The sequence below is a fragment of the Rana temporaria genome, chromosome 3 (genome assembly GCF_905171775.1).
Source record: "Rana temporaria chromosome 3, aRanTem1.1, whole genome shotgun sequence".
NCBI classification, from domain to species: Eukaryota; Metazoa; Chordata; class Amphibia; order Anura; family Ranidae; genus Rana; species Rana temporaria.
Genome location: NC_053491.1, coordinates 87,357,700 through 87,381,905, shown reverse-complemented (window position 1 = coordinate 87,381,905; position 24,206 = coordinate 87,357,700). Strand labels below are relative to the sequence as shown.

The 24,206-nt window shown below is 43.8% G+C and overlaps 1 protein-coding gene across 3 annotated transcripts in view; it reads right to left on the bottom strand.

Moving 5' to 3' along the window:
• Positions 1-22,690, bottom strand: part of NEIL1 (nei like DNA glycosylase 1) — a 32,068-nt gene extending 9,378 nt beyond the window's left edge. For 2 of the 3 annotated variants that reach the window (XM_040342865.1, XM_040342867.1), the window contains exons 1-9: positions 22,604-22,690; positions 18,594-18,681; positions 9,235-9,658; positions 6,287-6,406; positions 5,619-5,682; positions 5,373-5,472; positions 2,251-2,375; positions 1,633-1,660; positions 818-873 (exon numbers count right to left, since the gene is read on the bottom strand). In XM_040342865.1, the coding sequence (XP_040198799.1) occupies positions 818-873; positions 1,633-1,660; positions 2,251-2,375; positions 5,373-5,472; positions 5,619-5,682; positions 6,287-6,406; positions 9,235-9,656 (915 nt within the window). In that variant the 5' untranslated portion in view covers positions 9,657-9,658; positions 18,594-18,681; positions 22,604-22,690. Of the gene's footprint in view, positions 1-817; positions 874-1,632; positions 1,661-2,250; positions 2,376-5,372; positions 5,473-5,618; positions 5,683-6,286; positions 6,407-9,234; positions 9,659-18,593; positions 18,682-21,989; positions 22,166-22,603 lie in introns of all 3 variants that reach the window. The other variant, XM_040342866.1, reaches the window with a different exon arrangement.
• Between the last annotated feature and the right edge of the window lie 1,516 nt (positions 22,691-24,206).

Genomic DNA, 24,206 nt, shown 5'->3' with positions numbered 1-24,206 from the left:
CTGAGCATGTCTGTTGCTGGGTTGCACCTCCTTTATGGGGAATAACTTTATGCCGGACGTACAACCGTACAACTTACGCGCATCTCGCGTAGCATGCGCCGGGGACACGCACGTTTGTGAATCGCCGTATTTCCAAGCAAGATACGTCGTCAGGGTGTAGCCTGTTTTTAGGCGCATATTAGTTTGTGGGTCTGGCGCACAGATACGACGGCGCACATTTGTCGGCGTAACTTGTTATAGGTCGGCGTAAGTGCTTTGTGAATCTGGGCCCTAGTGTTCAGATGTGACCAATCCCAATAAGCAGGGCGAAACATGTCAGGAGGTGTGGCCGGGGCAGCACTGGCTGAGGCCATACACAGCCATATCCATATCTAAAGCACCGAGTCAGTTTTGAGCGGCGTCTTACCCCACAGATGAGCTTAGGCATTTTTGGAAGAAAAGCTGAAGCCACCTGATCCATCACGCTGGGAAGCTGTCAAAGTCAACAGCCTTGTATAAATACAGTCGTGGGATGGGGGAACACCTCCGCCCTCCTATGATTGGCTGACAACTTCCCGGTGGGATAGTTCAGGCAGGTTAAAATGTATGTCCAAACCAACTTAAGGTTATTTCAAAGACAACGGTTTATGAGGGGGATCTTCCCCTGGAAAGTTACCCCCTCACTTCCTGTTATGTCTATGACAGAAATTGAAGTCTCCTCAATGAGACACAGATGGCAATTTTATTTTATTTTTTTAAAGTTTAGCTTTGGATATAATTCATCCTTCTACCTTCAAACAAACAAAAAATTACAATTGTTTTCCACCACAGCACATACCTTGACTGGTTTGGGTTTTACAGCCGAAGATTTACGTGATTTCTTTACTTTGTTGCCTAAAAAATGAAGATAATATTTTATTAAATTAGAGCAGTAGTTAGTAGTAGTATACATGTTAGCAGATACAGCAAAGCAAAAGGTATTTAAAGCCTTACGGTTTGTTTTCTTTAAAAAGCAGCCACAGCTTGGGTAGATAAGCCTGTCCCGCCAGCATAATGTACAGTGGGTACCCTGCTCTCTTAGTAGAAGCAGCAATCTCTTCGCAGAGGTCCAACTGGGATCATGAGCTTTGCCGATTGCAAATGTATAGGTCTTCCCCGCTAGTGGGCCTGTTAGACCTCTGCAGAAAGACCACTGCTTCCACACACGTAGCAAAGGTCCCACTCTGCAGCTGCTGGCAGGGATAGGTCAACTGGGCTTTAAACCAAGACCCATTACTGTTACTGTTGGCAGATCTAAGGATCCTGTGAACTAATTAAAAGGCTGTTCATACATTATCTGCATGCGGCAGCATACAGTGTGAAATGTAAGTTTATCAATGCATTTAGGTATTTCACTTCACTGTCATTAGACAAAGATTGGCAAAGGAAAGGCAAGGGAGACGGGTACCTAAGTGAACCTTTTTACTTTGCCCTGCAAGGGTCTTTATCTTTATTGTGTAAAGGGCGGCACAAACTGTTGGTGCTATGATATAATTCCTGTATAGCATTCATCTCAGATAAAGGCACAGAATAGACGCTAGATGTTAGATCCTAGATCCAAAACAGAAAGACTGAACTTTAATGCCCTTAGCACTAAAAGGAATGTAAACTCACCCTTTGGAGCAAGTGGACCCGGATCCCCCTGTAAGGAGACAACATTAGATAAACCCAAACTCTTTACATCTTCTTGTGATTTTTTTTGCTATTAAAATAAATAGTAACATGACAATAATATGTAATATAGGCATAATCATGCCTTCTTCCTTAAAGGGGTTGTAAACCCATTCTATGCATTAAGGTGAAAAACCTCCTGTGATCCAGCCGCCCCCCAGAGACCCCCCCCCTTTTACTTACCTGAACCCGACCTTTCCAGCGACAGGGACGAGCACACCAGCTCCAGACGATGTCTTGGGTCCTAATTGGATAGATTGATAGCAGCGCAGCCATTGGCTCCCGCTGTTGTCGGGGGCGGGGCCAAGTCCTGCTGTCTGTGTCAATGGAACCAGCAGCAGGACCCGGGAGCACGCCCGCATGAGTGCCCCGAGGGAGAGAGCTTCTCCAACTGGGCACTCAAAAAGAGGAGGAGCCAGGAGCGGTGCTGAGGGACCCCAGAAGAGAAGCATCGGGGGTCACTCTGTGCAAAACCAACTGCACAGAGGAGGGAAGTATAACATGTTTTTTTTTTTTTAAACAGGAACCTTTACATATCCTTTAAGACATCAAGATTCCTACCTGGAACCAGATGGTCCTCCCATTGCTGTCTTTCAGAGTCTTCATTCCAGAGACAAAATAACATTGCAGCCATGTTCCAAAGGCAGTATAGTCAACTGCATTTTCAGGGTCATATCCTTTACCTCCTAAGAAAAATATGTCCTGAAAATTAGTTATTACTACAGCAATTTCTATTACAGATTACTTAAAAACACATTGGAGGGAAATGACAAAGATAATAAAGTAGGATTTTTCAGCTGCTTTAGTGAAATCTATACAGTGGTGATCGGTACTTGTAACTCCGCCCAAAGCCGAACCGATCACCGCTGACTGTCCCTGTATCCTCCTCCAGTTCCCCCATCTGTGCTGCTCTCCCCCTTTGCGCTCTGTGTCCCCCTCCATTCTGCTGCTCTCCCCCTCCGTTCTGCTGCTCTCCCCCCCCTCTGCGCTCGGTGTCACCCTCCGTTCTGCTGCTCTCCCCCCCTCTGCGCTCGGTGTCACCCTCCGTTCTGCTGCTCTCCCCCCCCTCTGCGCTCGGTGTCACCCTCCGTTCTGCTGCTCTCCCCCCCTCTGCGCTCGGTGTCACCCTCCGTTCTGCTGCTCTCCGCCTCCGCGCTCGGTGTCACCCTCCGTTCTGCTGCTCTCCCCCCCTCCGAGCTCTGTGTCCCCCTCCGTTTTTCTGCTGTCCCCCCCTCCGTGCTGTGTGTCCCCTTCGTTCTTCTGCTGTCCCCCCTCCGCGCTCCGTGTCCCCCTCCATATCCCCCTTCGTGTCCCCCTCCATATCTAAACCCGGCTCCTACCTTTTCCGAATGAACAGTCAGTGATCACTGACTCTGTCCAGTCACATAACTGAAACATTGTAACCTGTGTTTACGATGCTTCAGTTTATGAATGAAGAGGAGCATTGGTCTCCTGTTCATTCATTTTCAGTGCAGCTGAGGCCCCTTAAAAAAAAGAAAGCGTTGTAAAAAAAACATAATAAAAAATTGTAAAAAAAAATAGACACATGTGCCACTGTAACATGACATAAAAAAAAAAAAATGTATCGGTATTCGGCATCGGTGAGTACTTGAAAAAAAAGTATCGGTACTTGTACTCGGTCCTAAAAAAGTGGTAATCGGGACAACCCTATAATAAAGAGCTTGCACCACTCTTCTAACAAAAAGCATGTAAGCCCCTTTGTTAATTAGAAGTTAAAGGGGTTGTAAAGGTACAAATTTTTTTCCTAAATAGCTTCCTTTACCTACCTCATCCTTCCATTTTGCTTTTAAATGTCCTTATTTCTTCTGAGAAATCCTCACTTCCTGTTCTTCTGTCTGTAACTCCACACAGTAATGTGAGGCTTTCTCCCTGGTGTGGAGTGTTGTGCTTGTTGCAGATAGAGAAAGGAGCTGTGTGTTAGTGGGTGTCCTGACTCTCCTGTAGTCCAAGTGAGGGGGTGAGCATGACACTCCACACCAGGGAGAAAGCCTCTCATTACTGTGTGGTTACAGACAGAAGAACAGGAAGTGAGGATTTCTCAGAAGAAATAAGGATATTTAAAAGCAAAATGGAAGGATGAGGTAAGTGAAGGAGGACTGCACTAAGGTAAAGGAAGCCATTTAGGGAAACAAAACTGTACCTTTACAACCCCTTTAACAGTTCTCTGTTCTGCCATGTCTGCAACAGGCAGCACAGAGAATGGAGTTTTAGCTGCATTTTCCAAACTCTTTACTATCCTCGGCCCATCCACCACCCCCTGGCACTCCAAAGGAAAGCTCTATCTGTTGCAAAAAAATTATAAACATGTTGTTACATGGGTACAGTGTAGCATTACTGCACAATTGTCATTTAAAGTGCGAGAGCGCTGAAAGCTGAAAATTGGCCTAGGCAGGAAGGGGGGTGAAAGTAGCAGGTCTGGCTGAAACTTAAAGAGGAGTTCCACCCAAATTTGGAACTTCCTCTCAATCCACTCCTCTCCCCCTTACATGCCACATTTGGCATGTAATTTTTTGGGGGGGGGAGTGGGGGCTTCAGCACGAGTGGGACTTCCTGTCCCACTTCCTCCTTCCTGTAGGCGACTAAGCTTAGTCGCCTTCAGGAAGTGGCTGCTGTAGGCGATCGCCTAGGACACGTCACAGGTCCTAGGCGATCTCCTGGCCAATTACACGGCGCGGCGCCGGGCCGCGCCGCTCGCGCATGCGCAGTGCCGCGCCGCTCGCGCTCGCGCATGCGCAGTGGGTGCCCGGCCGTGAAGCCGAAAGCTGTCACGGCCGGGTGCCCACACTGAAGATGAAGACGCCGGCCGGGGAGGGGGGGAGAGGAGCGGAGCCCCGGCCGGCGCGTCGCTGGAGCGCTGGAGCAGGTAAGTGCCTGTTTATTAAAAGCCAGCAGCAACACTTTTTGTTGCTGCTGACTTTTAATAAACATACAAATGGCTGGAACTCCCCTTTAAACAACATCAGTTGACTCAATGATGGCAAGAAAGAATGTTGTAAAGAAGATTTTTTTTACAATTTCTGTACAAATTAAAATCTAGCCATGTATGGCCAGCTTTAACTTTGGGACCATGAGAATAGGTCCCAAAGCTCATTAAAAGGAGCTTGTTTGGCTGTACTTGTGTATCACAGGAGTGCAGTTCATTCTGCACTCCTGTGACCTGTTTTCAGCCAACAGCGGGCTGAAGTCTGCTGTCGACTGACGTCACAGAGCCGGTCCAGGCTGGGGAAAGATCGCGACCATATGATCAGATCCACCCAGAACCCTGGACCGGCACCTGGCTCAGGTCTCAGTGAGATGCTGAGAGCCTGAGCCAGCCATTCCCGTCCACTTCATAGCCCAGCTCTCCAGTCAGTGAGCGGGGGTGAGTATATAAGCTAGTCACCACTCTCTGCACACGGAGCACTGAGAACCAAGCGATCGGCGGGCTTTGATCGCTCAGTTCTCACTCTTAGAGCCAGTGAGGAACAGATGCAGCATCCACCTAGGTAAGTATGGTTCTTTAAAAAATAAATACAATTCCCAACCTTGTCTTTTAACTAGAACAAGCCGACATTGCAGGAAGTTTTGCTGTGCACTTAGGCTTGCAAAGTGTTAGTGATCTGCAAAAACTGCTTTACCACTCTGCAGATTATTATTGGATAAGAACGAGATTCTGCTCATACCCAGATCAAGGACTTCCAATGGAACGGAGTTGCAGAGCTGCAAAAGGTCTGGATTTTCCTTTTTAATTTTTATTTTCTTGCTGAGTGAAAGGTCACTGTTCTATGGAAACAGGAGGGAGTCAATCCCAAGATATACAACAAAACACGTTCAAAAACCAACATCAAACACCAAGTACTGTATATCATTTGTTATCATTTAAAAATCAGGACCATTATTAGTCACAATAGTATATAATTTCTTCTGACCTCATTTTGATGCTTTACGGCCTCCAGAACCTCACGAGCCTGCATGAATGGTGGAATGTTCAACCTGGCCAAAGACAACAAAGAATCACTGAATTCAAAGTACTCACTGAGCAAATAACAACCAGATAGGTACAAATGGAATATGAACTCCTAGGCCTTGTACACACGACCGAACATGTCCGCTGAAACTGGTCCGCGGACATGTCCGACCGTGTGTAGGGCCTAGCGGACAGTTTTCCAGCGGACAAAAGTTTCTTAGCATGCTAAGAAACTTGTCCGCTGGAAAGCTGTCCATCGTCCGCTGGTTATGACGTATAACCACGTATAACCAGCGGCCCGAAACCCTGCGCATGCGTCGAATTGATTCGACGCATGCGTGGAAGCATTGAACTTCCGTGTCAGAGAACGTCGGTGTCGTATACGTCACCGCGTTCTCTGTCCACGGGGATTTTGGTCTGATGGTGTGTACACACATCAGACCAAAAGATCCCAGCGGACATGTCCGATGAAAACAGTCCACGGGACCGTTTTCATCGGACATGTTTGGTGGTGTGTACGCGGCCCTAGATTCACTTGCTTCCGTTTTATTATACTTTTATAAAAAAATAAAAAAAAGGGAAGGAGCTGCTTGTTTCAATCAGCAGTATAGTAAACGTAAAATTGCTTACCGATACAAGATTTCTGCTCGCAAGTAATTGCCAATGCCATTAAAATATTTCTGGTTCAACAAAGCTTCACATATTGGTTTGTCAAATGCTTTGTCAGACAAGTTTTTCAACACATTCTCCCTGGAATAAAAATGGAAAAAAAAAAAATTAAATTACACACAATACACACACACATACAGTACATACATACTCTAGACATGTAGTATAAAAGTAGGGTCCATGCATGGCCTGCATCTGCAACGCAGCTGGAGCAAACCCTTCTGCCGCGTACACACGGTCGGAAATTCCGACAAGAAAAACGTTTTTTTTTCCCCCGACTGAATTTTGACTCAAACTTGTGTTGCATACACACGGTCACACAAAATTCCGACTGTTAAGAACGCAGTGACGTACAACACTACAACGAGCCAAGAAAAATGAAGTTCAATGTTTCTCAACATGCGTCGAATCGATTCCGATCATACGTTTTTTTTGCGCGTCAGAAATTGCATACAGACGATTTTCTTGTTGGAAAAATTGAGAACCAGCTCTCAAATTTTTGCTGTTGGAAATTCCGGCAGAAAAAGTCAGATAGAGCCTACACACGGTCGAAATTTCCGACCAAAAGCTGACATCGAACTTTTCTTGTCGGAATTTCCAATCGTGTGTATGCGCCATTCCACCCATGACTTTTATAGTTTATTGTCCCTTGCACGTGTCTTAACACAATGTGTTGCCATGCATTAGCACAAAACTTCATCAGTGCGACTTTGTTTCCTCATGAACTGGCAGCAGCTCTTTGCATTACTCTGGTGGTAGTTCAGTCCCAACACATTAAAGGGGTTTTCCACCCATTTTTTAAGTTTATTAAAAGTCAACAGCTACAAAAAGTGTAGCTGCTGGCTTTTAATAAACAGACAGACACTTACCTGCTCCACGGCTCCAGCGACGCGCCAGCCGGGGCTCCGCTCCTCCCCCCCCCCCCTCGCCGGCCGGCGTCTTCATTTCTAGTGTGGGCACCCGGCAGTGACAGCTTTCGGCTTCACGGCCGGGCACCCACTGCGCATGCGCGAGCGGCACTGCACATGCACGAGCGGCGCGGCGCCGTCCCATTGGACAGGCGCTCACCTACAGGGAGGGGCTGTGAAAAGGCGATTAAGCTAATCGCCTTTCCAGCCCCTCGGCGGAAGGAGAAAGTGGGACAGGAAGTCCCCTTCTCCTGAAGCCCCCACTCCCCCCCCAAAAAAATTACATGCCAAATGTGGCATGTAAGGGGGCGAGGAGTGGGTTAAGAGGAAGTTCCATTTTTAGGTGGAACTCCTCTTTAACTACTTCCCGAAAACCGCCGTCATTGTAGGCCGGTACTTTGATGTAGAATACCGAGATAATGGCAGCAGATAGCTGCCATAATCAGGGCTGTGGAGTCGGTAGATAAATGTTCCGACTCCGACTCCTCAGTTTTATGTACTTCCGACTCCGACTCCCCGACTCCGACTCCTCTGTATTAATATGCAAATGTATTTTATACATTCCTTGAGGGAAAGAAACGCAACCTACCACAGGACTACTGGCTGGGAAGCCAACAGTCTACTGTATTGCACAGTTTAAGCAAAAGGCAAACACAATGAAAACAATCAAGTGGCTGGATAGTAGCAGCAGGCATAAACATCAGGAACAGGATCTTTACCAGTTCAAAAATACAAACCACATTATTTGGTTGTTTTAGAACAAAAACAAAGCTCATCTATAATGAACCAAAAACAAAATCTGTAAAACCTAGAAATGGTTTATATTAATCTTGAAATGTAGTTCTAGGCTTAGCAAATGCAAATCAATTCAATGTAGAGTTCTAAGGAAGAGAATTGCCTCTGCCAGATCCTCTTTCATAGAGGCTCTTAAGTCAGACTTTATTATTTTTAGGGCTGAAAATAATCTTTCGACACTGACTTGGGTGGGTGGCATTACAGTAACTATTCTGGCCACATCACTAACGATCTCTGGATAAACAAGGATGGCTTCTTCAACAGTAAGTTTTGATGAGCGATCATACTTTTCAACTTCTTTTAGTGCTTTATAAAACTCCTGTTGGAATTTTTTTATTTGGACACTTACTGGTTCTCTAACATGCGTTCCCTGTAAAAGCAGAACACAACACTATGGAAAGTATAAGTATTGCAGCTCCTAATTGTGCGTTGCATGCCATATAGTGAAGCACATGAAAAGCATGCTTCTTCACGGTCACTTAACGTGTTCGTTTTGCGGTTACGTGAGGCACTGCATGCATTGGTCTTTATTCTTACAGTAGAGAAGTCATTAATTATAACTTTTTGTGAATTGGGACATTTAAACTTGCTTTTTTTTTTAATTCCAATTCCAATCTAAATTTAGTAGGAGTCGGAGTCGGTGCATTGTTTGCCGACTCCGACTCCAGGTACCCAAAATTTCCCCCGACTCCGACTCCTCGACTCCGACTCCACAGCCCTGGCCATAACCCCAGTATTCTCTTCAATCTCTTTCAGATAAAAGTGGTCTCCATAGCGAATTCACTTTTTTCAGCGGCGGGAGAGGTACCCCCCTTCTAAGAACACATTCCTGAGCGCACGTGGCCCTAAACACAAGCTTCGTACACCATCCAGCCACCATATATTTCAGTCTGCCGTAGATTTCACATGCTGCCAGCAGTGCGCTGCACCAATCTGGGGTGCCTGAAAACATCAGGATTTGATGCCCATTGTGCATGAGGTCTTGCCTATAACACAGTGATGGCGAACCTTGGCACCCCAGATGTTTTGGAACTACATTTCCCATTTCCCTGCTCATGCACCCAACAGTGTAGTTGAGCATCATGGGAAATGTAGTCCCAAAACATCTGGAGTGCCAAGGTTCGCCATCCCTGCTATAACATATTATTATATCACAAACTCTGCAAGTGGAGTGGAATTCTGCAGTTCCCCCTTCTGCATATTTACCTGAACTTTTCATACTCCGTCATCACACAAGGGCCACGCTCCGCCTGCCACGATCCATTGAACTGCCAGCTTCCGAAGCGGCGTGGGTCCACAAAGCTGAGAACGTGACGCGGAGAATCTTTGGTGTAGAAGCGCAGGTGAGCATGTTTGGGAAGGTTATCCTCGGTTGTGAATTTAAAGCTTCCTGACATGCCAAACCTGAAAATGACAGACGCGGGATCATTTTTATTCAATGCCGGGGTGAGGATCAGCTTGACCTCCTTTCCTCTGGCCACGGCGCTGATGGTGTACTTTGGGTTGCAGAACGGCACTTCAGAATTTTTACTGACAGCTGATTTTTCCACCTTGCCTGCAAAGTGTAGCCCAGCACAAACCCTATTTGCAAAGAGACCGGAAAGATGGAGCTCGGGACCCTCTGGCATCTCTGAAACAACAAGAAAAAACACAACTAATGCAGGGTTTGGACATATAGAAGAGAAACGAGTCATTCAGGCGCACATATAAGATTTCTAACTAAGGAATCTTAGGGCCAGATTCACAGTGAGAGTACGCCGGTGTATCTCCTGATACGCCGGCGTACTTTCAAATTTGCCGCGTCGTATCTTTAGTTTGAATCCTCAAACCAAGATACGACGGCTTCTGGCTTCGTATGGCTTCTGGCTTCGTACGCCTTCGGATCGTAGATGCAATACTTCAGCCCCCCCCTTTGGTGGAGTTCGCATCGTTTTCCGCGTCGGGTATGCAAATTTGCCTTTTCCGGCGATCCCGAAGGTACGTGCGGCCGTCGCATTCTCTTACGTCGTCGCTAGTCGGCTTTTCCCGGCATATAGTTAAAGCTGCTATTTTGCGGCGTATAGATAGACTTGCCATGTTAAGTATGGCTGTCGTTCCCGCGTCAAAATTTCAATTTTTTTCTTTTTTTGCGTAAGTCGTCCGTGAATAGGAAAGGACGTAGCTCACGTCTAAGTTCAAAAAATGACGTTGTTGCGACGTCATTTCGCGCAAAGCACGGCGGGAATTTTCAAAACGGAGCATGCGCAGTTCAATAGGCACGGGGACGCGCTTCATTTAAATGAATCACGCCCCCTACCCGCCGATTTGAATTCCGCCGCCAGAAATACACTACGCCGCCGTAACTTACGGCGCAAAATCTTTGAGGATTTCAAAATACGCCAGGTAAGGTACGGCGACGTAGCGTATCTAGGATACGCGGCGCAAGTGCAATTCTCTCTGAATCTGGCCCACAGTCTTTTCAATAGGTGGTGGGAAGAAGTTTTTTTGGGCTCATTAAAAGGAGTTCTAATTTTATTACTTAAATGGAATAACCTTTAAGGTTCTGATAACAACCTAAACTTTGAGATTATCTTTAAGAGACGCCCCCCCCCCCCCCCAAAAGAAAGGCGCCAAATGTGGCAGTGGAGGTAAGGTGGGGGGTGCTTTAGGGTAGTTTGATTGCCTTTGTTGGCATGTACACCCGACATGCCAATACATGGATGTTTCTATTGTTGATCATCTTATGACGCTTTAATCACTTATCCTTAGGTGGACATCATATGAAGTTCTGGATTTAAAGTGGTGATATCTGCTGCTGCAGGCATCATTCAGATATCTCTTTTTTTCAGCCAGCAAGTCCCTCACATGAAAAAGCCATCTTAGCGGCCCTTCTGTGCTTCTCTGATCTCTCCCCTGCGATCAGGGGAGCAGGGCCGGCCTTAGCGGTGTGCGAGCTGTGCGACCGCACAGAGCGCCCTGGGCAACATAGGGCGCCGTGCGGCCATCACAGCTCGCAGCAAGCTCTGCCACCAGCACAGCGCCCGGCCGCGAGTGGGACAGATCAGCAGGGAGATCGGAGCTCATTGAGAGCTCCAGAGAGAGAGAGAGAGAGAGAGAGAGATGAGCTGGGCGTATCACAGCCAGCTCTGACATCTCTCCCCTCCCCTTGCTGCCCGCACAGCCAGTTAGAGGAGAGGAGCTGCTTTTACTCCTCCCCCTCCTCTCCTCCTTTCCTTGTGTCTGCCCCGCCCACTCTCCCCGGCATACAGGGGATGTGGGTGGGAATTTTCAAGCACAGCAAACAGAAGGGAAAGATGGAGGAGCGTGATATCCAGTCCCTCCTGCCTGAGTGAGTACACTGTACACTGATGTAGGGGTGGCCTTCATTCCCTTCTCTCTCCCTCTCTCCCTATTATCTATCTTTCTTTGTCTGTCTGTCTATCTATCCATCTTGCCTTTGTTTCTATCTATCTATCTATCTATCTTTCTATCTATCTTTCTTCCTTCTATCTTTTTATCTATCTATCTATCTATCTTTTTATCTATCTATCTTTTTATCTATCTATTATCTATCTATCCATCCATCCATCTATCTTTTTATCTATCTATCCATCCATCTATCTTTTTATCTATCTATCTATCTATCTATCTATCTATCTATCTATCCATCCATCCATCTTTTTATCTATCTATCTATTATCTATCTTTTTATCTATCTATTCATCCATCCATCTATCTTTTTATCTATCTCTAGCTATCTTTTTATCTATCTATCTTTTTATCTATCTATCTATTATCTATCTATCCATCCATCCATCTATCTTTTTATCTATCTATCGTTTTATCTATCTATCTTTTTATCTATCTATCGTTTTATCTATCTATCTTTTTATCTATCTATCGTTTTATCTATCTATCTTTTTATCTATCTATCGTTTTATCTATCTATCGTTTTATCTATCTATCGTTTTATCTATCTATCGTTTTATCTATCTATCTATTATCTATCTTTTTATCTATCTATCTATTATCTATCTTTTTATCTATCTATCCATCTATCCATCCATCCATCCATCCATCTATATTTTTATCTATCTATCCATCCATCTATCTTTTTATCTATTATCTATCTATCTTTTTTATCTATCTATCTTTTTATCTATCTATCTATCTATCTATCTATTATATATATTTTTATCTATCTATCTATCCATCCATCTATCTTTTTATCTATCTATCTATTATCTATCTTTTTATCTATCTATCTATCCATTCATCATTTTTTCTTTCTTTCTCCTCCCTTTCTTTCTTTCTTTCTCCTCCCTTTCTTTCTTTCTTTCTTTCTTTCTCCTCCCTTTCCTTATCCTTCCTTTCTTTCTTTCTTTCTATCTCCTCCCTTTCTTTCTCCTCTCTTTCTCCTCTCTTTCTTTCTTTCTCCTCCCTTTCTTTCTTTCTTTCTCCTCCCTTTCTTTCTTTCTTTCTTTCTTTCTTTCTCCTCTCTTTCTCCTCCCTTTCTTTCTTTCTCCTCCCTTTCTTTCTTTCTCCTCCCTTTCCTTCTCCTTCCTTTCTTTCTTTCTTTCTATCTCCTCCCTTTCTTTCTTTCTCCTCCCTTTCTTTCTTTCTCCTCCCTTTCTTTCTCCTCCCTTTCTTTCTTTCTTTCTCCTCCCTTTCTTTCTTTCTTTCTCCTCCCTTTCTTTCTTTCTTTCTCCTCCCTTTCTTTCTCCTCCCTTTCCTTCTCCTTCCTTTCTTTCTATCTCCTCCCTTTCTTTCTCCTCTCTTTCTCCTCTCTTTCTTTCTCCTCCCTTTCTTTCTTTCTTTCTTTCTTTCTCCTCCCTTTCTCTTTCTTTATTTTTTTTTTTAAATCTATCTATCTATCTATCTATCTATCTATCTATCTATCTATCTATCTATCTATCTGTGAAGATGGGGGGGGGGGGCGCCACAGGATTTGCTCGCACAGGGCGCCTGAACACCTAAGGCCGGCCCTGCAGGGGAGAGATCTATGACCCAGCTCTATGACCCTCGGAGGCCAAAAGCGACCACTTCCTGCACCAGCACAAGTAAACGCTGCCATTTTTTAAGCTGGAAAGCCTGAGATCCATTTTTTTTTTTTAACCTCAAGCTTTCCAGCATAGAAGAGAGATGTGGGGACTTATAGACCCCACACCTCTCTGTAAAGAGGACCTATCATACCCCATTTCTTCTACAAGGGATGCTTACATTTCTTGTAATAGGAATAAAAGTGATCAAAACATTTAAGGGAAAGTGTTAAAAAATAAATATTGAGACGAGATAGATAGAGATTATATATATATATATATATATATATATATATATATATATATATATATATATATATATATATATATATATATATATATATATATATACAGGGAGTGCAGAATTATTAGGCAAATGAGTATTTTGACCACATCATCCTCTTTATGCATGTTGTCTTACAAGCTGTATAGGCTCGAAAGCCTACTACCAATTAGGCATATTAGGTGATGTGCATCTCTGTAATGAGAAGGGGTGTGGTCTAATGACATCAACACTCTATATCAGGTGTGCATAATTATTAGTCAACTTCCTTTCCTTTGGCAAAATGGGTCAAAAGAAGGACTTGACAGGCTCAGAAAAGTCAAAAATAGTGAGATATCTTGCAGAGGAATGCAGCACTCTTAAAATTGCAAAGCTTCTGAAGCGTGATCATCGAACAATCAAGCGTTTTATTCAAAATAGTCAACAGGGTCGCAAGAAGCGCGTGGAAAAACCAAGGCGCAAAATAACTGCCCATGAACTGAGAAAAGTCAAGCGTGCAGCTGCCAAGATGCCACTTGCCACCAGTTTTGCCATATTTCAGAGCTGCAACATCACTGGAGTGCCCAAAAGCACAAGGTGTGCAATAGTCAGAGACATGGCCAAGGTAAGAAAGGCTGAAAGACGACCACCACTGAACAAGACACACAAGCTGAAACGTCAAGACTGGGCCAAGAAATATCTCAAGACTGATTTTTCTAAGGTTTTATGGACTGCTGAAATGAGAGTGAGTCTTGATGGGCCAGATGGAAGAGCCCGTGGCTGGATTGGTAAAGGGCAGAGAGCTCCAGTCCGACTCAGACGCCAGCAAGGTGGAGGTGGAGTACTGGTTTGGGCTGGTATCATCAAAGATGAGCTTGTGGGGCCTTTTCGGATTGAGGATGGAGTCAAGCTCAACTCCCAGTCCTACTGCCAGTTTCTGGAAGACACCTTCTTCAAGCAGTGGTACAGGAAGAAGTCACCATCCTTCAAGAAAAACATGATTTTCATGCAGGACAATGCTCCATCACACGCGTCCAAGTACTCCACAGCGTGGCTGGCAAGAAAGGGTAAAAAAGAAGAAAAACTAATGACATGGCCTCCTTGTTCACCTGATCTGAACCCCATTGAGAACCTGTGGTCCATCATCAAATGTGAGATTTACAAGGAGGGAAAACAGTACACCTCTCTGAACAGTGTCTGGGAGGCTGTGGTTGCTGCTGCACGCAATGTTGATGGTGAACAGATCAAAACACTGACAGAATCCATGGATGGCAGGCTTTTGAGTGTCCTTGCAAAGAAAGGTGGCTATATTGGTCACTGATTTGTTTTGTTTTTGAATGTCAGAAATGTATATTTGTGAATGTTGAGATGTTATATTGGTTTCACTGGTAAAAATAAATAATTGAAATGGGTATATATATATTTTTTTTGTTAAGTTGCCTAATAATTATGCACAGTAATAGTCACCTGCACACACAGATACCCCCCCCTAAAATAGCTAAAACTAAAAACAAACTAAAAACTACTTCCAAAAATATTCAGCTTTGATATTAATGAGTTTTTTGGGTTCATTGAGAACATGGTTGTTGTTCAATAATAAAATTAATCCTCAAAAATACAACTTGCCTAATAATTCTGCACTCCCTGTATATATTAGTGCTGTCAATTAAACGCGCTATTAACGGCGTTAACGCAAACCCACGTTAACGCCGTCAATTTTTTTATCGCGCGATTAACGAGGCGGCGTTCGGGGGTTATACCGGGATGATGCCTGCAGCCGCAGGCATTATCCCGGTACCGTTGTTTAGAGCGGGCGATCGGCTATCCAAACATAACAACCGATGCGGCTAAAAGCCGCTCGGTTGTTATGCCGGAGGAGCGGGAGGGGACATCCCCCCCCTCCCGCCGCCTTTCGCCGCTCTGACCGGGCCTCCCGTCCCACCGGGAGACCCGATCCTCCATCTGGCGCCTTCTGTGTTCAGGCGGAGACTGACACTAAGCCGTAAGCGGCTTTGATTCAGTCTCCGCATTAAAACCACGGAAGCGACGTCATGACGTCACTTCCGGGTTTCTCGGCTGCCAATGGCGCCGGATTTAAAAAAGTACACAGTATTCAGAATCGCCGTTTTCGGCGATCTGAATACTTTGAAGTGCAAAGGAGGGCTCGGAGGTCTTTTAGACCCCCGATCCCTCCATAAAGAGTACCTGTCACCACCTATTGCTGTCACAAGGGATGTTTACATTCCTTGTGACAGCAATAAAAGTGATCAAAATGTAAAAAAATTAAAAAAACACAATTTAATATTTAAAAAAAAAAATAAATAAATAAGAAAACAAAAAAATTTTTTTTGGCGCGATTAATCGTGAATTAACTATGACATTAATGCGATTAATCGCGATTAAAAATTTTAATCGCTTGACAGCACTAATTATATATATATATATATATATATATATATATATATATATATATATACACACATATACATATACATACATACAGTGCCCTGCGAAAGTATTCGGCCCCCTTGAACTTTGCGACCTTTTGCCACATTTCAGGCTTCAAACATAAAGATATAAAACCGTAATTTGTTTTGAAGAATCAACAAGTGGGACACAATCATGAAGTGGAACGAAATTTATTGGATATTTCAAACTTTTTTAACAAATAAAAAACTGAAAAATTGGGCGTGCAAAATTATTCAGCCCCTTTACTTTCAGTGCAGCAAACTCTCTCCAGAAGTTCAGTGAGGATCTCTGAATGATCCAATGTTGACCTAAATGACTAATGATGATAAATAGAATCCACCTGTGTGTAATCAAGTCTCCGTATAAATGCACCTGCACTGTGATAGTCTCAGAGGTCCGTTTAAAGCGCAGAGAGCATCATGAAGAACAAGGAACACACCAGGCAGGTCCGAGATACTGTTGTGGAGAAGTTTAAAGCCGGATTTGGATACAAAAAGATTTCCCAAGCTTTAAACATCCCAAGGAGCACTGTGCAAGCGATAATATTGAAATGGAAGGAATATCAGACCACTGCAAATCTACGAAGACCTGGCCGTCCCTCTAAACTTTCAGCTTATACAAGGATAAGACTGATCAGAGATGCAGCCAAGAGGCCCATGATCACTCTGGATGAACTGCAGAGATCTACAGCTGAGGTGGGAGACTCTGTCCATAGGACAACAATCAGTCATATACTGCACAAATCTGGCCTTTATGGAAGAGTGGCAAGAAGAAAGCCATTTCTTAAAGATATCCATAAAAAAGTGTTGTTTAAAGTTTGCCACAAGCCACCTGGGAGACACACCAAACATGTGGAAGAAGGTGCTCTGGTCAGATGAAACCAAAATCAAACTTTTTGGCAACAATGCAAAACTTTATGTTTGGCGTAAAAGCAACACAGCTCATCACCCTGAACACACCATCCCCACTGTGAAACATGGTGGTGGCATCATCGTGGTTTGGGCCTGCTTTTCTTCATCAGGAACAGGGGAGATGGTTAAAATTGATGGGAAGATGGATGGAGCCAAATACAGGACCATTCTGGAAGAAAACCTGATGGAGTCTGCAAAAGACCTGAGACTGGGACGGAGATTTGTCTTCCAACAAGACAGTGATCCAAAACATAAAGCAAAATCTACAATGGAATGGTTCACAAATAAACATATCCAGGTGTTAGAATGTCAAAGTCCAGACCTGAATCCAATCGAGAATCTGTGGAAAGAACTGAAAACTGCTGTTCACAAACGCTCTCCATCCAACCTCACTGAGCTCGAGCGGTTTTGCAAGGAGGAATGGGCAAAAATTTCAGTCTCTCGATGTGCAAAACTGATAGAGACATACCCCAAGCGACTTACAGCTGTAATCGCAGCAAAAGGTGGCGCTACAAAGTATTAACTTAAGGGGGCTGAATAATTTTGCACGCCCAGTTTTTCATTTGTTAAAAAAGTTTAAAATATCCAATAAATTTCGTTCCACTTCATGATTGTGTCCCACTTGTTGATTCTTCAAAAAAAATTACAGTTTTATATCTTTATGTTTGAAGCCTGAAATGTGGCAAAAGGTCGCAAAGTTCAAGGGGGACAAATACTTTCGCAAGGCACTGTACATATATATATATATATATATATATATATATATATATATATTTCTAAATAAAAAAAATTAGCAGAAGCGAACGCATATGTAGGGCGCACCTGAATATGTAAACGGCCTTCAAACACCACATGTAAAGTATCATCGCGAACGTTATCACAAGGTGATTAATTCTAGCACAAGACCTCCTCTGTAACTCTAAACTAGCCTATGGAGATTTTTAAGTACCAACATTTTGTGCAATTCCATGAGTGTGCACAGTTTTACAGTGTGACATGTTAGGTATCTATTTGTTCATCGTAACATCTACAAAACAAGTTGTGTCTTAATTCATGAAAGCATTTTTTTTTTAAATTGCATTTGGAAATCTGCTGCGCAAATACCGTGTGCCATAAAATTTTGCAACAACCACCGTTTTATTTCCTAGGGCAGGGGTGCCCAACCTTTTGAAGAGCGAGGGCCACTTAAGCAACTTGGTAACCATTCGAGGGCCACTATGAGCAGAGCGGGCGGAAGACAGGTCACGGCTACTCTATAGGCCCTCCTATCCGCCCAGATGAATTCCCTTCTGTTTTTCGGATTGGAGGTAGGTGGGCATAAACAGACATCTGTCGCTCTATAGATGTGAATTAAGGGTCCCATTTGGTCGGGCCGATCTTGTGAAAAGGGCCTTAGACTGCTTTCACACTGATGTGCTGCGTTATACCCACACCGTGGGTGCAGTGTAGTGCACCTGTGTCTATCCTGCGGATTAGCTGAACTTTGCCATAGACTCCACCTGTGGCAAAAGCCGACACTGTAGAGGAAGCATCGGCTTATGGGGCTCTGCTCTGCAGCTGCTTTCTTCCTCTACCACCAGCTTCATTCACAACACTGATGCTGTGGTATGGCTGGTCGGCAACCTGCGATCTGGGCTTGCCAACCCTCCATTCCAGAGAAGGAGGTCGCGGGCCACATCAGAGATCTCTGCGGGCTACATGTGGCACCCGGGCCACTGGTTGGCCACCCCTGCCCTAGGGTCTCTGCTAATATAAATGATTACCTCAGGAAGCTGATCTCATTGAATGTCCCTGGCCACCTTGGAGTGCACAACGTAAGCTGGAATCATTCTAGCTTGTATATTGGATGCTCCCCTGAAATACATCACCCCACTAAATGCCAGCAATGCACCTATAACATCTTACCTGATTGGTTAGAAGCAGCAAGACAGATTTACAGGAAGTCAAGATGGTGAGTGCGTCTGATGCAGCAGGAAATTAATGGAACTGATTTCTGCAATTCAAAACAAATGTAAAATGTAATATATAATCACAGAGGTTCAAAAAAATATATAAAAACGGTCTGACAAACAATCACTCTGATCCAATAACATTTTGATTCTGTGACTTTTAGTGTTAAAGCAGATATTCACCCTCATGAGCAAGTTTCCTCTTCTCCACCATTCCTCCCCTCACCTTTACTGGAGCGCACTTCTTATAAATGATATATTTTAAAAAATGTTCGACACCGCCCCTCTGTGCATGTTCTTCCCCTAGACAAATGATGTGCACTGTCCACCCTTTTTCTCCTGCGATATGCTCACAATAAGTCCATCAGGGCTTTTTTTTAGCGGGAACGCGGGGGAACGCAGTTTCGGCACCTCCAGAACTGAATATATTGTAATAGCGAAGGTGTGCTGGAGGGTCTATTGATGCTGGCTACTGGGAAATCTATTGCTACTGCAGGGGATCTATTTTTGTGAAGGTAGGGAGTCTATTGTTTCTAGGGAGTTCTTTCTTTTGCTTGTGAGGGGTCTATTGTTGCTGGGGCGGGTCTTATGCTGGGAGGTACTGTTGAGAGAGGGTTCTTTGTCTCTGGCTGCTAAAGGGTCTATTGATGCTGGCTACTGGAAAAACTATTGTTGCTGGGGAGGATCTATTGTTCTGGGGGTGGGTCTTTTGCTGCAGGGGGTCAATCGTTGCTGGGAGAAATCTACTGTTTAGAGAGGGCTCTAATGTTGCTGGCTGCTAAAGGGTCTATTGATGCTGGCTGTCGGTAGTCCATTGTTGCTGGGGGTGTATCTATTGTTGCTGAGGTGTCCAACGTTGCTAGATCTATTTTACTGCATTTCTTGTTATCGCTAACGAAATCCATACAAAATACTTAGCACCACAAAATGATACTTGGCTCTGTTTTGTCTAATAGGGGTAGTACCGGGGGGGGGGGGGGGTAAGCGGTGGAACCAAGGAACGGTGCTCGGAGGTGGGTAAGGGGTGGAACCAAGGAACGGTGCTCGGAGGTGGGTAAGGGGTGGAACCAAGGAACGGTGCTCAGAGGTGGGTAAGGGGTGGAACCAAGGAACGGTGCTCAGAGGTGGGCAAGGGGCGGAACCAAGGAACGGTGCTCAGAGGTGGGTAAGGGGTGGAACCAAGGAAAGATGCTCGGAGGTGGGTAGGGGGTGGAACCAAGGAACGGTGCTTAGAGGTGGGTAAGGGGTGGAACCAAGGAATGTTGCTCGGAGGTGGGTAAGGGGTGGAACCAAGGAACGGTGCTTGGAGGTGGGTAAGGGGTGGAGTCAAGAAGGGAGGAGTTCCTGCACCTATTCTCTGTGAAGAAAAGCCCTAAAGTCCATTTGTGCTTAATGATGCCATTCCAAGCTGAGGAGTGGAGCCCTGCTGGTGCTCAGGGATGCCAGCGTGAAAAGTGAATCATCATGTGAGAGGTGAACTTTAAAGCAGAACTTTATCCATAACAACTTGATAAAAAAGAATGTTCTTTAAGCAAGGAACATACATTCCACATTAGTAATTATTATGCTACCAAAATTAGTGTGTGCTGTAAATTGCCTCCAGCATTGTTCCTGTTTCTTCTTGCTGGAGGCTGCCATTTTGCTGAAGCCCAAAGCCCCCAAACAGCATTATTTAATAGTTTTAAAGCGAGGGTTCACCCTAAAAACACATTTTAACATTAGAGCCAGCATACTAAGGACATTTACTTTCGGCAGGTCATTTTTTTTTTCTCCGTACTTACCTTGATATTCTGATTTTGTCCAAGGCTTCCGCGTTCTGATGACAGCGGGACTGGGCGTTCCTATCCTTCGGTTCGATGATTGACGGCTTGTGAAACAGGTGACCTGTCACACAACGCACGTCATCAGATTTCCAGAAATAGCCGAGCTACGTGTCGGCACTATACGGCGCCTGTGCCCGCCGTGTAGAGCTGACTGCGCAGGCGCAGTATAGTGCCGACTCGCAGCTCGGCTATTTCCCAAAATCTGGTGACGCGCGTTGTGCGACAGGTCACCTGTTTCACAAGCCGCCAATCATCGAACCGAAGGATAGGAACGCCCAGTCCCGCAGTCATCAGAGCCTGGAAGCCCTGGACAAAAACAGAATATAAAAGGTATGTGCGGAGAAAAAAAAAAATTACCTGCTGAAAGTAAATGTCCTTAGTATGCTGGCTCTGCTAGATGTAATGTTAAAAATTTTAATTTTAGGTGAACCCCCGCTTTAATTTAATTTGTTTTAAAAAACAGTTACATTCCTGGAATGCCGGGATTGCCAACTGTCACATTTGCTTGTGTCCTCAACCAAACTGTCAAACAGCTGGAGTGATGTGTGATCACATGTGCAGGACCATGACAGTTGCAGATCAAACAGAAGCAGCTTCCCTGGCTGTCAGACCCCTTTCACACTGGTGCAGGGGCGGCATCGGTGGTAAAGCGCCACTATTTTTACTGCCGTTTTTGCAGAGTTTTTTTCCGGCCGCTAGCGGGACGCTTTTAACCCCTGCTAGCGGCCGAAAAAGGGTTAAAACCTTTAACTCCCGCTAGCGGCGCTTTGCTGGTGGTTCATCCGCGCTGCCCATTCATGAAATGAATGGGCAGGATCGGTGAAGGAGTGGTGTATACACCGCTCCAAAGATGCTGCTTGCAGGAGCTTTTTAACGTTCTGCCAGCGCATTGCCTTAGTGTGAAGGCCCTTGGGCTTTCACACTGACACCGCAGGGGAGCCGTTTTTCGGGCGCTACTTTTAGTCCAAAAGCACCTAATATAACGCTCCAGTGTGAAAGGGGTCTTAAGGATAGGAGTGTTTATCCCTGCTTTAGGGCTGTCAGCAGATCGTCCTTTACAAACTCAACAGTGCCTACAAATTGACAACAACTGAGCATGTGCAGAGCAGGGTGAGACAGTGGGGTTATTTATGAAAGGCAAATCCACTTTGCACTACAAGTGCTCTTGGAAGTGCAGTCACTGTAGATCTGAGGGGAAGATCTGAAATGAGGGGAAGCTCTGCTGATTTTATCATCCAATCATGTGCAAGTTAAATGCTGTTTTTTATTTTCCTTGCATGTCCCCCTCGGACATTGCAAGGGAAATCTAACATTTACACCTGCTGCTTTCACACTGCTCTGTTGTAAAAATGCATCCCTTTAAATCCTATGAAACTCTTCACGCTGATCAGTTGCAATTTTTAAAGTCCTGCTTGATGCATTTTTGGAGCATGTTGGGGCTTTTTCACAATGATCAGTTTTTCAGTTAAAAATAGAAAAGCGAAAGATTCTGTGTTTTTGTAAGAGAGCAGTGCGAAAACACGACTGACCTGTGTGACGTTTCATTGGATTTAAAGAGACGCATTTATCTTCCACTTGTTTCTAACAGATCAGTGTGAAGGGCCCCATAAGACAAGTCTAGACTTATTTCTGCACACTGCAATGAGTTGTGAAGCGACGGTTAGCGATTCATTCATGTAGGAAATCTCCCACCTGCTTCCTGTCACTGCAGACAACAAACAAACATCGGTGTTACTCTAATAAAGGTCCAAACATCGAACAAATGTTCCTGAAATGTAACTTTTCCAACAAAAATCTCCCTGTGTATGGCCAGCTTCATCTGTAGGACTTTCTCATCTCTAGGCTGGAATTTAGCCACCAGGCACAATACATTTTTATTTTCAATGTCCCCCAAAAGAATTATTATTACTTGTAATACTTTCTGACTTACAGTGCAGATCAGGAGCAGTCTATGGGAAGCATTGGGACTCCAGTCCTCAGAGATCTCCCTCTACAATCACTACAGGGGGCTCTACTCCCAGGAGCACCAACACAGACATGTGCAGGAGAGACCCCTCCTTGTTCTGGGCTGAGCAGGGTACACACAGCTTCCCATCCATCCATCCTATCCAGGAGCTCCATCACACAGCATGCGATCACTTACCGATCTCCCCCGATCTCTGCGATCTCACCTTCTATCCTCACATTCCACTACCTACAAATCTTACACAACAAACTCTTCCCTGCTGTAACCCCCCTGAGCCTCCTATTGGCTGATCACACAGAGGGGCGTGTCACCGAGCTGCTGTGCATGTTGGATGTTGTAGTCATTAACATTTCCAGTGAATTCCAATAAGATGTAGTAAAGTATTATTATAGATGATCTTTCCATCTTCACCGATCCCTTCACACTCCTATTTACTCACTATGTGTATATTTACAGTATATGTATTATATGTGTATATTTACAGTATATGTGTTATATGTGTATGTTATATTTATATTTACAGTGTATGTATTATATGTGTATATTATATTTATATTTATATTTACAATGTATGTATTATATGCATATATTATATTTATATTTACAGTGTATGTATTATATGTGTATATTATATTTACAGTGTATGTATTATATGTGTGTATTATATTTAAATTTACAGTGTATGTATTATATGTGTATGTTATATTTATATTTACAGTGTATGTGTTATATGTGTATATTATATTTACAGTGTATGTATTATATTTGTATGTTATATTTATATTTACAGTATGTGTATTATATGCGTATATTTATATTTACAGTGTATGTATTATATGTGTATATTATATTTATATTTACAGTATGTGTATTATATATATTATATTTACAGTGTATGTATTATATGTATATATTATGTTTATATTTACAGTGTATGTATTATATGTGTATATTACATTTATATTTACAGTGTATGTATATTTATAGCATATTTATATGTTTATAAAACAAGTAATATTAGGGGGACGCTCACATTGAGGTCCAGTGTTAAAATAAATCTGTGTACAAAGCACTGAAACGATCCTAAATATCTATAAAAGGATCAATAAAAAGATCATATCAAAAAGATATTTGATAGAATCTTTTTATAGATATTTAAAGGAGATATTTAAATTATTCAATGTCAGCGCACCCCAATAATACTTGTCATAGGTGGGCACCCCAAAGCTCAAGCACACGGGCGTGCGTGTGCATATACACTATGTTACCAAAAGTATTGGGACACCTGCCTTTACACGCACATGAACTTTAACCACTTCAATACCAGGCACTTCCCACCCTTCACGCCCAAACCAATTTTCAGCTTTCTGCGCTGCCGCTGTTTAAATGACAATTGCGCAGTCATGCTGCACTGTACCCAAACAGAATTTTTATCATTTTGTTCCCACAAATAGAGCTTTATTTTGGTGATCACTCCTGCATCTTTTATTTTTTGCTAAACAAATAAAAAAGACAAAAAATTTGGAAAAAAAAAAGTTGTGTATTTGTTTCTGTTTTAAAAATTTGTAAATAAGTATGTTTTCTCTTTCACTGATGGGCACTGATAAGGCAGCACCGATGAGGTGGCACCAGTGAGCGGGCACTGACGATGTGTACTGATATGCTGCACTGATGGGCACTGGTAGGCAGCACTGATGGGTGGCACTGATATGCAGCACTGATGGGCATTGATAGACAGTACTGATGGGCACTCATGGGTGGCACCGATGGGCACTGATAG